General features: G+C 45.8%; 2 protein-coding genes across 2 annotated transcripts in view; one reads left to right on the forward strand and one right to left on the reverse strand.

The window, feature by feature from the left end:
• Positions 1 to 3,877, reverse strand: part of HHIP (hedgehog interacting protein) — a 71,453-nt gene extending 67,576 nt beyond the window's left edge. Inside the window, exon 1 of the mRNA XM_074540807.1 lies at positions 2,983 to 3,877. Within this exon, the coding sequence (XP_074396908.1) occupies positions 2,983 to 3,249 (267 nt within the window). The 5' untranslated portion in view covers positions 3,250 to 3,877. The remainder of the gene's footprint in view (positions 1 to 2,982) is intronic.
• LOC141729010 (uncharacterized) overlaps positions 3,521 to 13,636 on the forward strand; it is a 156,754-nt gene continuing 146,638 nt past the window's right edge. Inside the window, exons 1-3 of the mRNA XM_074540425.1 lie at positions 3,521 to 3,556; positions 3,652 to 4,387; positions 5,107 to 5,187. Of these exons, the coding sequence (XP_074396526.1) occupies positions 3,521 to 3,556; positions 3,652 to 4,387; positions 5,107 to 5,187 (853 nt within the window). The remainder of the gene's footprint in view (positions 3,557 to 3,651; positions 4,388 to 5,106; positions 5,188 to 13,636) is intronic.

The following is a 13,636-nucleotide window of genomic DNA, read 5'->3' on the forward strand; positions in this document are numbered from 1 at the left end:
TAGTTGGATGTGTTCAACAATAGCCTTTGTTCATGAAAGAGTCAGAGCAAACAAATGATTGCAAAAGGGCACACTTGAAAACAATTACTTTTCACCCATTCCTTGACAGCCTTGGCTGTGAAACCATCCAAGGTAGAGAGGACTTCTTTGCCTGTCAGGCTGTAACCAAACTTTAGAAAAATTGATATTGCAATGTTTGGCTGGGATGTAGCAGCCCTTCATAAACAAGGGGATATTGCCAGAAAAATAAGAGTTAAATGTCAACAAAAGGATGCAAATATTTTTCTTGAGCCAGTGCAGTGTTGTATCTGCTCTTTACGGGAGCTCCATTATTGTTCCCAAAACTGCAGGTGGTGTTTTCATTTATAAGCACTGATCAATAATTTGGTCAAAAATTCTCACAGACCCAGAATCTTAACCAAGAGGCTCTTATTAGAATATTTACTAAGCATGGTCAATTAATTCATTTTTTTTTTAAAGATGTCAGTGCTCATATTTTTGTTAATGGCATGGCCTCTCCATCATGTAGGTAGATGATGGAGTTTAAAAAAGCTGGTTTGGGAACTGTAGTAGAACACAGTTTAAAAAAATGTGCTTTTAGAAAACTTACATTCAAATGTATACCATAATACTATGCCAAGTCTTCTACAGAATGACCACCCCATTCTGTCAACTATAAATTACATATATTTTGGCACATTTTTAATCATATATCTTTATCAGATATGATAAAGCAGATTTGTGAGTTTCATTAAAATTAATCTTCAGTGAAAAAAGTCTGATCTTACAACCCTGTGCAATAACATTGCTTTAAAAATGTAATTTATATTTTAAAGAAAATACGAAATGGGTTCAACAGCTCAGGAATAGGTACTGTGGTCACTTCCTCACATTTACATCAGGTTTTTAGTATCGTCAGTAAGAAAAAAAAACACACTGAAAAGGAATTAAAAGATCTTTTAAAGTAATAGTAAGAAGAGAATAAACACTTCAACTGCCTGGGGATGGAAAACTAACCAAAATTGCACTTCCAGTTTATTGCATTCAACCAATTGCCACAAGGGTCTCCAAGCACTGAATAATCTCAGTAGTATATATGCCACCGAGACATTGCAAACAGGGTGAATTAAGGACATATTTTCCAGTCCTTATTATTTTTTTCCTTTTTTTTTTTCCTTCTTTTTTTCCTTTTTTTTTTTTTTTTCCAGCTAGATCTTTCAGGTTATCTGTGTGTGGTTATAGTTTAATTCAATCATCACACAGGAGCCTAATGACACTGTCTCTAGACAACATGAAGAAATATATCTGCCTTGAATCTCAAACTGCTGCTGCATATGGTATGAATAAAGAGAGATCTGCAGCTGAAAACCTGCAGTAAGACAGTTCTCAATCATCTGGGAATAGAGGGGGTAGGACAAATGCTCCCTCAAAAGGCATGAACATTTGGACAGAGCTGGGGACTGAAGGAGAATGATGTTCTCCAGTTTCACCCATTAGTGAACCAACTAACAAACACAATGGTGTTGTTGTTATTCTTTTGCCATAAGCAACAGGACTCTGTGTGTGGGCAGCAGTTTAGTGGGGAGGAGGATAAGTCGACCCCTTTTTGTCCTATTGATTTTTTCCTATTTGCATGACTTGAGCAAATTAAATGATGCAATATGGCTTTTTGTTACAAAACAAAGTGAGAGATACCACCCAGACACATATGTTGATTCGTAGAAGCTGTTTACATGAGAATGGAGTGAAATCTACCGTGAACTGAGCATAAAAATTCGATTCAGGCTGGGTATTTTTTTTTTTATTATGCTTGGGCCAGCAAGACTGAAACACAAGTTTTCCAAGAGTCTCTCAGACCTTGACAACTAGAGAGTTGTAACTGAGGAATTCTTAATTAAACCTAAAGGAGGGTGAAATGTTACAAAAACCCCCCAAAATAACAAAAGGAAATAAAAGAAAAGGAAAAGTAATAATATTTTTTTTAAAGGCACCTGATTGTTTATTTCATGTGCAGTGATTCTTAATGACATTATTCAGCAACTTCCCTCCCCGTGCATACCCCCGGATGCAGCACTGGCCAGCACAGCGCAGCTTATCAAACACAGTCCTGCCTGGTTAGGTACCCACGCCTTTGAAAATCTAAGCAACAGGCTGATAAGCAGAATTTAACTTGCTAAAGGATGCAGAGAACTTGACAATTTTTAAAAATCGGTGAGCAGAGGAGGTGCTTCCCTTCACATGACCGCAGCTTGAAATTGGGCAGAGAGGCTGCCAGGTAATGTGCAAAGGCAGAGTATCTCAGGGCTCCTGGTGAGACACCGGCCCTGGGCGACAGCCGGGACACCGGGGCTCCACAGCGGACACTTCGGGGGCTTTCGCCGCTGACACCCGGAACCGTGAGTAGCACACGGGCCCCGAGGCGGCCGGTGATCACGGAATGTCGGCACACCGGCACCAAGCCACTATCCGAACCCCCTCCCGAAGTGAGCATGTGGAGCAAACTGGACACGATCTCTCACGCCAGGAAAAGCCCAGCCCGGATGGCACCGCCGGGCGAACGCGCAGCCCCTCCGTTGCCACCGCTGCCGCCCGGCTCCTCCGCCCTTCCCGCAGCAGTGGCGGTACCTGCGGGCGGCCCGGCCGCGCTGCACGGGCACGGCGCCGCCGCCGGACCCTCGGGCGCTGCGGGCAGAAAGTAACCGGGAGGCAGAGCCGGCACCGCGCTCCCCCCGCGGGGCGCCCGTGTCCCCTCCGCTGGCGGAGCGGAGCCGGCTCCCCGCGCCTCCCGCGGCAGCGTCAGAGCCGCGGCCGGTCCCGCTCCCGCCGCGCCCTCGCCCCCCGCCGCGGCATCGCCCCCCGCCGCCCGCGTGGGAACGCGGCAGGTTCGCGGCCGGTGCGCGGCTCGGCGCAAAATAATAAAAAACCAGCCCAGAACGCCAAAACCCTCCCGCAAAGCCCGGCGCAGCCCCAGGTGGTGCCTACCTTGGCTTCGGCGTGCGGCAGACCCTGCGCCTCGGAGCGGGAGCAGCAGGACAGGCGGGGGTAGAGGCCGCGGCACATCGCCTCCCCGCCGCCCGGGGCCTCCGGGGACAGCACCCGCCGGTCCCGCTTCTTCAGCCGCCGCGGCGGGGTCCCGTTGAGGCACCTTCTCCTCCGGGCGCCGCTCTCCCCAAACTTGGCATCCCCCTCGAAGAAGCACAGAACCACGGCCACCAGCAGCAGCTTAAACGGCAGCATCTTGAGCATCATGCCTGAGGGAGCGTGTGAATGCACCCAAACCGGGGGTGGGGGGGTGGGTGGGGGGAGAAGGAAGGAGGGGAATCCCACTGACTTTTCTTTGCACTTCAGATCAGGAAACCACCTCCCTCCCCCAGAAGGGGAAAGTCTGGAGGAGAATAATAACAGCGGCGGTTAAAGAGCCGACGGAGGAACAGCACCTCGGCCACCCCCGCTTCTTCCAAAAAGGTGGGCGCGAAGAGGCAGGACCGGGGGGGACCGAGCCCCCGAGCCCGGCGGGAGGATGCTCGAAGCCGGCGAAGTTGTGCGAGCGGCACAGGTTTTAGCAGCTGCCGCTGCCGCGCCGAAGCGCCGAGGCTCGGGGCGGGCCGGGCAGCGGGCGGCGGCAGCAGCCCTTCACTTGTCGTCCCATAGGAAGGGTGTCCCCGCGGCGGGACTGCGGCGGCGGCCGGGCCGGGCGATGCCCCCTCCGCTGCTGCTGCTGCTGCCGGCGGCGGCGGCTGCGGCTCGTCCGGGCTCTCATGTTTCGCTCCCTCTTTTCTTCTTCTTTTTAAGCGGCGCGCGGGGAGGTGCTGCCACCGCGCGCCCTGCACGTCACCCGGCGGCATCCACCGGCCGCGCGTGCCGCCCGTGGGGGCCCGCCGGGAGCGGGAGCGGCGCGGGGGCCGCGCCCGCCGGGAGGGAGCGGCGGCGGCCCCGCCCCGAGGAGATCCCCCCGCCGGGGGGTCCGGCTGCCCCCTTCCCCCCGGGGGAGCGGGAGCCGGGCCTCCCGGAGGGCCGGCAGGGAGAGGGAGGGAGGGAGGGAGAGAGAGGGGGCGGGCGGGCGGCTTCCCGCTCCCCTCTCTCGGCGGGAACCGGGTGGGATCGCGGCGGTGCTCGGCGGAAGGCGAGCGCCGTAGGTGGGTCCGGTGCCCCCGACGGCCGAGGCGCCCGAGGCATGGCTCCCTCGGGGTCGGCTCGCCGGCGCCCGCCCATTGCCCCCACAGCTCGTCCCCAAGGCCACGGAAGGTTCCAGAGGCGCGGGGCGGGCGTCGACGGCGGGAGCTGCCACCAGCTCCCGGTGGCTTCTTGAAGCGGGGCTTCGGTGCTGTGGCTGCCCCGAAGGTGCCGCCAGCTGTCAGACCCTCGGTGTGTGGGCGGCATAAGCAAGGTACAACCTGCTGGGGATGGCGGCACGGCGGCCATCTCTGAAGCTGTGAGGGAGTGGCATGTGGAGGGGTGAGCTGGTCCCGGCGTGCCGATAACGGGAGAGCTGTGTGAGGGAAGAGCAGGAAGATCCAAGTACCTGGTGGCAAGAAAGCGCCTGTGAGCCCAGGACTCAATTTCTGAGTCAATTTCAGTTTTCAATTTCAATTGCTTTGCAATCCAGAAAGGGAGGGCCAGCAGGGGTGGAATGGAGGGAAAAGACAGAAGCCCAGAGAAGCCCGGCCCGGGGTGAGCCCTCAGAGGGGCTGAGGTGCAGCTGCAGCCGCTGACTTGAAAGCGAAGGGCACCTGCATAACCAAAGTCAGAGGTGGGTTTACCAGGGACTGGCTGCTTATCCCAGAAACTGAGGAAAAATTGGCATGTACTCAAAGAGTCCCCTTAGGAGGGAGAAAGGGAAAGAAGTATTTCATTAGTTCCTCACAACCACTGGTGTCTCTATACCAACTAGGCCCTGTTTTTCACCAAACAAAGCGAGTCCCTTCATATTTACACTTGAGCTCTTAAACAGCAGCACTGAACTAAATAGGAGTTTGGCATGGATACATAGCACATCAGATAAATTCCTGAGAAGACAGAAAGACTCTTTCCTCTCCCTTCAAGTGCATTTTTGAAGTCAACTCACAGCTACCTCTTGTCTTGCCACTGACTCTCATTTGACCGAAGGTTTTCCCAACCAAGGCTTGAGCCACATCCACCTGAGGAGGGAAGGCCTGTGGTGCAGCTTGGGCTTCTTCACTCATCTTGGTAAGTGAAGTAAGGGTGTACTCCTGAGATACAGTATCCTTGCTTTATAGTTTTAGAGAAGAGTTCTGCTTTGCAATACACAAACTTGTCCCATAAGCAGCCTGACATGGCAGAACTGTAGCAGTGCAGTTCTACGACAGCAGCTGTGCCTTTTGCATTGCTCAAGGGTACATCATTCTGAAATTCAGATTCTGGTCTGCAGCAGAGTAACAGTATCATAATAAAGTCACTTTTATTCCCAAGCAGATCCCTCACAGGGGGTTACCCTGGCCAAACTGTAGTGGCCGCAGGACTGTAGTGGCCCAAGGACAGAGCAGGAGGTCTGCGTGTCTCTTCTCCTGCGTGGGCATAAATATCTGTTCTGGTTCTCAGAGGAGGTGAGTTTGGGGTATATTCATTAGAGAAAGATTTCCCAAAATGGGCTTTAGATCAAGCTGCCAAACTAAGAAAGATGTGACAGTTTGTGAGGAGCTGTTTCTACACAGAAATTTTACTTGGATCTGTGATGGAGACATTTCCCAGAGAGTCTGTGGAATGTGCTGTTGACCTTGTGTAATATGAAGTGCTCAGAACTTCAAGCTCTGTAGTGATGGGGTGATGTAAAGATGTATAAGCAACCTTGAAGAAGGTGGAATGTTCTTTAAAACCTCTGAATAGAAATTGCTGATTCTTGGGGTTTTGTGCAAGAAGACCTGATTTAATCTAATGTTCCTTTCCACTCTTTAACAGTACAAGTTGACCTCTTTTCTAATGAAGCATTTTTCTTGGTTGATACAGAATTTTATTTTAATTTTAATAATGCAGAGTTAAGATCAGTGTTAGTATATACTAACAGAGTTCAGAGTGTTAACTTCAGGTGACTTCCAGCCCCTGATAAACAGAGATAAGGGAATACTTATGAAGTAAAAACATACACATAGGAAATATGGGTAATAAACACGTCAGTTTTTAAGGCCACCTGGATTCTGTCACATGAGGCGCATTACTAGAAATAATTAAGCATGATGATGCCATAAGAGAGCTGAATAAATTCTTTTATTTCTTCAGAAGTGATGAGAATCTTTGTAGGACATAAATGAGAATCTTTATGGGATGTAAGTAAGAATCTTTTGGGTTACAGTTCAAATATGTGTGAAAGGGTTAGAAAGTGTTAAAAAGTGAAGCTATTTTTGCCACACTGAGTGTAGCTAGATTTGCCTGGGAGATAAACAGAGTGTGCTTAGTTACACCATTACTTTAATTAATAGATATTATTGTGTATCTAATGATATGTCCTTGGGTACCTGTATTGTGTGGATTGAATGTGTCAAGAGTGTGAGGCTGACTGTGGCATGCACTTGAACTTACTGTTTCTCAAATTATTTTATGTTATACGTATTTTGCAAGGGAATTCAGCTGCATCACTAAACTTGCTTTCAGGTTTGAAGACCTGTTGGACACCAGGAAGAATATTTTCAGTGAAAGGATGGTAAAAGCATTGGGACTGACTGTGCAGGGAGGGTGAAAGCACTGTCTGTGGAGTGTTCAAGAAACAACTGGACGTGACATTTAGTGCTCTAGTTAAGTTGGCATGGTGGTGCTCAGTCAAAAGTTGGACTGGGTGATCTTGCAGGCCTTTTCCAGCCTTTATGATTCTATGATTCTGGGTCCAGGGACTCCCCAGCAGTTTGAACAAAAGAGGAAATGCGTAGTCACGTGTAGCAGCTAGAGTCCCTTTTGGAAATACAGTTATCACCGGAGTTTACAGACAGGTGCAGAACCTGGGCAAAGTGATTTCATGGCACCAGATTTGATAGAAGCAAACAGTAGCATCAAATTATTCATAAACTGCCCACAGATGTTGTTTGATGGCACAGATTTACATATTCTTGTGATTCACAGGGAAACTTTCCATGTGGTCACCTCACTTGTGAAAAGCTTAGCCCATGTAATGTGACATGTGTTGTCATTAGAGCTAAATTCCAACCTTTCACATAGGTGGCAAATACCTGGGATGCCATGAGGATCAATATTGCAGTGTTGGAGCAGGCTTGGAAATTATGATATTATGAAATTACAGTATTCTGAGAAATTGTATTCCAGATCTGGTGGGGAAGCATTACCCCTGTGTATGAAGAACACAGTAGATAGAGCAGATGGACTTCTGTTCTTGGGAGAGTGACTCTGTTCTTGTTTTAACTGTAATTTGAGTTGAACTTCTGAAACATGTTTATTTTGTAAAGAGGAAAAAGCTTTTTTTCTTTTTTTTTTCAGAACCACTTACTTGAGGGTGAAATCTCTCCATATCTCTTTACCATCACACTTTTCTCTGAGTCCTTGCATATACTGTAGGATGTCTTGTGAATCCAGTGATTCCTTTTCAGGTAGTTTTCTACCTGAAGAGCAGGGAGTTGGGCTTGGTGATCTGTATGCATATCTTCCAACTTAAAATATTCTAAAATTCTGTGGTCTTATTGGGATTACTCTGTGTCATAGACCAGTAAGAAATAGCCATGGATTCTGTGCTGTAGATACTCAAATCTAGAGTTCCAGATTCAATTATTTTTTTTAAAAAATCGCCTTTAATTTGAAATTTTGTATGTTTAATTTAGAGAGGAAAGCAGAAAAACCTTTCTAAAGGTCACATAGTTTGTTTAAATTACTTTGCAAAACACCAAGCTTGAGAGCCCAAGCTCTGAGGCTCCTGCCTCATCTGCGGCTCCTGAAACTTCAAGTTCCCATCTCCCTGTTTTCTGTCAGCTAGATGGACAGAGACAGAGGAATCTGGAAATTTGGAATGAGGACTTGGGCAGGAGTTTCAAGGTTTGGCAGTCTGGGCTCCTGTGCTTCTGGCTTTTTTTGGGTGAAAGCCCAACTGTCCTGAGAGTCCTATTAGAAGTAAAGTTGAGAGTTTTTTCTGGCTCTGGGCTGAATCACTGGGGCTGGGGTTCCTGTGGCTTCAGGGCAGAGAACTGAAATATCAGGAAACTCTGACTCTGGGACAGTACTAATGGCAGGAGTTCCCCACAGCTGTGAACTCCACAAGTCCAGTCACTGTAGCAGCTCCTCTGGTAATGAAGAAGGAAAACTGCTGGAATGGTTTCATTAAAGTGTCTTGTGGTTAGTCAGAAGTTTATAAAACCATTATATTTTTGCTTATATTTCTGTTTGTGATGTAACAGAATTTTTTCAGTTGATCAAAACATCTCTGGTTGGCTCTCCCCACCCTATACTATAGCCCACATAATTTCATGGGGTTGAGAATAACATGTTGCTTGTCTTTGCATACCACAAATACAAGGTGTGAAAGCTGGTATAGCATGAATGAACAGGACTTGTTAGGGTATTTTTTATGGGAAAATAGGTGCCCAGACAGTCACAGAAAGGTTTTTAGGGTATGCCTTTACCACAGATTTCCCTGTGGCTCTTACAAATCTTCTAACCCAGCTGAAGCCACCTGGACCATTTGAGTCTGTAAACTAATGGGTCTCCTCTCTGCACAAGACTTCAAAAAACCCTGATTCCCATCTGTGTACAAAAGCAGTATTGCACTGATGTTAACTCCACTTGATTGGCTCATCAGGGATTAAGACCTGCAGATTGTTTTAGCACATCGCGGCAGCTGCTAACACAAACCTTCAATTACGTGTGCTCAGTTTTGCAATGAGGGCTGGTCTAACTAGGAGGCAGATAAAGCAAAGCATTTTGTGAGGGAATGAAGACTCAAGAGGCCCTCTTGCCTATAGCCTGCATACTTTCACTACCTGCTGTAATTCACCTCAACAGCGGGTCTCTATTTATGTCTGTTACAAAGAGACAAAGGAAGCTGCTGTGGGAAAAATCTTTCTTGCCTGCCAGGGACTGTGGTAATCCCACTCTGTACTGCAGTTTACAAGCCACGTGTATGTTGTGCCTTGCTCCAGTGTTTGAAGTATCCATAACTTGCTGTAGGAACAATCTGCATAAGATGTCAACAGGGGAACTGAAATACTTGTAATACTTAGCAAAGCAATAAAGGTCTTTCTGAATAAGGGATATTGTGCATGCCAGAACTAAATAATACTTAAATATTTGTGCTTAGTATTCTTTGTAGCCTGCTGAGCGTGGAGATGGAAATTTTCCCCTGGCAGTGCTCAAAGTAAACTGTCAGGAGGCTCTGCTGTGAGCTGCCCAATGACTGGGATGTCAGACAGGATTCCACAGGTTTTCCCTGTGTTGGTGCAGTGCATGTGCATTTCCCTTTGTTCCACAGATCGTTGTGAGTCAATTCCTATTTGATGTGGAAGCTTGGGATAGTTCTTCATTGTAGCTTTTGTATAATACATGGTAAGGCACCATGTACAGCATTGCTGCATATCAGGCATACATGCTAAATTAACTTGAGACTACAAACAATAAAAAAACTTTTCTCACACAAATGGAAAATAACAGTGGAGTCAGCAACCATTGCCATATATTTTTCTGGAACAGCATGTGTCCAATTCATATGTGTGATGCAGCTTTCAGAAAGATGTCTCTAGTTCAGTACCATAATTTATCTTTTGAAAAGTAAAGAGTTTGCCTCTCTTACAATTGCTCTGTGGTGCATTGTTCTCACAGCTACTCAGGGCCCTGGCACACAGGGTGTGTACCTGACACTCATGCCCAGCTGCCCAGGGCCCTGGCACACGGGGCGTGTACCTGACACTCATGTCCATCCCTGTGCCAACAGCCTGCCCCAAATCAGTCATTCTGCCACGTTAGGTGATTCCAGGCAGTGCCGAACGCTGCCTCACGTTTCTGGCATCACCCATGAGCTCTGCAGGCTGGTGTGCACTCCTGTGCACTGTCATTCATACATCCATCAGGCCAGCGTGTCCAGGTGCCTTCCAGCCTCCACTGACCTGTGGCTGCAAATTTTACCCTCTCTTCTCTTTACTTTTTCCGTCATGTTTTCCTGAAGGGGCATTGGGAACATTGTGTTACCAGCCTGAATCCTGACAGATGAGATCAGTCTGGAGATGATTAAAGCTGTAGCCTGAGTCCCAGTCATGTAAAGAAAAAGCTGATGGAAGCAGGTGATTTTGTAAAAAGCTAATTCTTATGGAGGGTATTCTTTGGGAATCTATCACTGAAGTCACTCAGTTTGGCCTGCTTGCCCCCCCCCCGTAATGCACAGCAAATTTCAAGCCTATGGGTCTTAGTGGGTCTTAGATTATGTACAATAGTGAACCTTTAACCAAGAAAACCGTGCTCAGGTTCACAGTAATTAAAAGGGAATGCCAGCACTCGTTTGGGCAGTAGCTTAGAATGTGCTCATAAAGCTGCTTCACACAGAGTACTGTCAAACCATCAGGTTTTGGGACTCCCTGGTTCTGCAGCCTGATACTGTTCTGCCAGGAATGTGGTCTTCAAAGACAGATTGGACTGTGTAAATTCTTCAAACTTTGAGGTAAAGAGTCCATTAACTTTGGTGAGAAATAAATCTAAGTAGGTGGTGGGTTCACACACAGGTGGCAATGTGTGAGTAATTTCTTTCATTTGACTGTAAGATGCATGAACAAAGAAGATCTTTGGATAAAGATGTAAACTGATGTGATGCCAGATGAACTTTGACTGAACTTAAGGCCAAACCACATTTTAAAAAATAAATAAATTACCCAGGATAAGGAGAGACAATAGCAGATGCTGGAACCATCTGTTCCTGGACAGCTCTAATAGAAAACTCCTTCTAGTCTATTGCATGTTTCTTTCTCCATTAAATAGTAGTGTTCTCCCTATGAATGTGGTCTGCCTGTGGTAGGATATGAGCAATAACAGCCTTGATTTCCAGGTGAGTTGTCCTCAATCCCAGAACTTCCATATGCAGCCTGGCTTCTGCAGCATTTGAAATTCTGCATATAATCAAGTGATTGAGTTAAGCACTCCATCCTAACCTTAAGGCATGTATTACAATCACTATCAAATGAACTTTAAGGATGAGCTGTACTGCTCCATGTAATTTGTTACAGATGTGAGGGAATCCCTAATTTCCCAAGGAATGGTCACTGCAGACTAGATGTTGTCTGAATGAGGTAAACAGACTGTGCTTAACCCTTACGACAGAGATTTGGTTTTAATTTGGGCAAGAATATGACTCAAATTCATCACTATTCCAGCTTTTTAACTTTTCCTGCTCCCCATATAATTTTTTAGAATAAAGCCTAAATTGTAAAACAGAATCATAGCATTCCAGGGACTATACAAAATTACAGACTATTTTCTGTCTTTGGGACAAGATTAGTAGGTATAGGTCATCACTCAGATATAGTATTAACTTTAATGAGGCATCAATTTTTTGAGACCCATCCAGTGGAATAATGATATTTAGTGATTTTGAATATGGAAATACATTGTTTGCAGGACAATGTCTATGCCATGGACAGGTTGTTGAATCTTGCTAGCAAATCAGTCAAGTATCAGTGGGAGTCAGATGAGTTTCTGTTGCCACTCAACATTTTTTGGAAACTCCGGGATCAGCTGGGTGTTCACGAGGGAATTCTTTGTTCCAGCAATTATTTTTTTTTTCTAATACAGAGTCTGAGATGAACTTCTGTGGAACTGTTTATCATAAACTTATCTGAATATGTGTAAGGAGGGAAGGCTCTGAGGACATTTGAATCCTGTGCCTCTGGCAGCTTGAAGGAGCGGAGGGACTGTGTGGGTTGTTCTCTCTGGACCTCTGGTTTTTTTTAGTAGAACCTCGTGCCAAATGTTCAGTTCTTCTGGGAGGTTTGTGTATCGCTCCACCAAGCGTGGCTTTCCAGAGGGTTTGAACTTTAACACCAGGGGCACTTGCATGTCTCAGGAGGAGGTAATCTGTATAGACAAAACTTTGGGAAACACTTCTAAGTGACAGCTGTATGTTCCCTGAGAGTGCTGTTGTACCAAGAAATCAGTGAGCTAGTCTGGAAGTCTGCACAATCAAATTGTTTTGACAGAGCTGAGTGGGCAGGTAATAATTCTAAATTTTCCAGTATTTTTGTTTTGGATACGAGACAAGAGTTTAAAGTTTTAATACTGGTTTGAACAAGATGTTAAAAATGAAATTTCAAGAAGATAACAGAGTAATTGTGAGTTATCACACTTTAATCTTTCTGCTTTCCTGCAGGGAGAGAATAATGTAGGACATAAACAGGACACCTCTAGAAGAACAACTTGATGGGGATACAGTCCTGTGCTTCCTTCTTACTGATCCTTATTTTAGAGATTTCTGGAATAGGATTCCACACTGTATCTTGGGATCCATGCAGTAGCATGAGAGAATTCTGCAAAGGTGTAACATTTAAATGAGTTAATAGTGATTTTTTTTTAACATCCTTTCTCAATGCAGACATCAATTCACTCACTGATAGGTAGAACTAGGTAATTGTCTTTTATTTGAAGAATGTTAAGATTTATGAATAATAATAAAATGGGACCATAACTAAAAAAATACTGAAGAAAAAAGGGAAGAACAGCAATTAGTGATAAAATAAAGAAGGAAAAATGAGTAATGAAATCAAGGTTCCTTCACATGTGCATCATCCTCTCCATTGTGGCTAGATCCATAACTCATTCAACAGGTTCTCCTGAATGTCATATCATAGAATTATGCAATGGTTGCGGTTGGGAGGGTCCTTGAAGATCATCGGTTCTAACCCCCTGCCATGGGCAGGGATAGCTTTCACCAGACCAGATTGCTCAGAGCCCCATCCAGCCTGGCTTTGAGCACTGCCAGGGATGGGGCAGCCACAGCCTCTGGGCAAGCTGTGCCAGTGCCTCAGCACCCTCACAGTAAAGAATTTCCCCCTAATATCCAACCCAAACCTAGCCTCTGTCACTTTAAAGTCATTACCCCTTGTTCTGTCTTGATCCTCCCCTCTCTGTGGAGATCCTTCTCCTCTGGGCCTGAACTTCAGCTGATACTTTATTGTGAGTGCAAAGATGTCAGCTAGCTATTATTTGTTTACTTACCTACTTACATTTCTTTTTATACTCATTAATCTTACATTGATACGGAATATTTTGAGTCATGCAGTGATAGGACAATAAAATTGTTTCATGTACCAATTTACTTTTGAGCTATGGGGAAGCCATGGGTTTTGGTTAGCTCTGAAACAGAAACCATTGCAGTGTACTCTGATTCTTAGTTGAGAAAACACTTCTTTTTAAATCTTTCTTAAAGATGCTCATTTCAGTGACCTTACTTGTACAATGCTCACAATCCTTATGTACTTGTTTGAGGAGCCTTGTAAAGATGCAAAGCACTTCTTAAGTGCTAAGTACTTGTTTATAATAGGAATTTTTCTTCCACTCCCAAACCTAAACTCTTCCCAGAAAATTATTTAGCCAGGCTGTGCTGTAATTTTCTGTAGTGTTTAAATGAGAATAATGTTTCATTGCTTCATTTGGCATGTAAGATGCAGTCTTTGTGTATGGCAACCCACAAAATAGAAAGGAACACTGCAGT

The sequence above is a fragment of the Zonotrichia albicollis genome, chromosome 5 (genome assembly GCF_047830755.1).
Source record: "Zonotrichia albicollis isolate bZonAlb1 chromosome 5, bZonAlb1.hap1, whole genome shotgun sequence".
Lineage (NCBI taxonomy): Eukaryota > Metazoa > Chordata > Aves > Passeriformes > Passerellidae > Zonotrichia > Zonotrichia albicollis.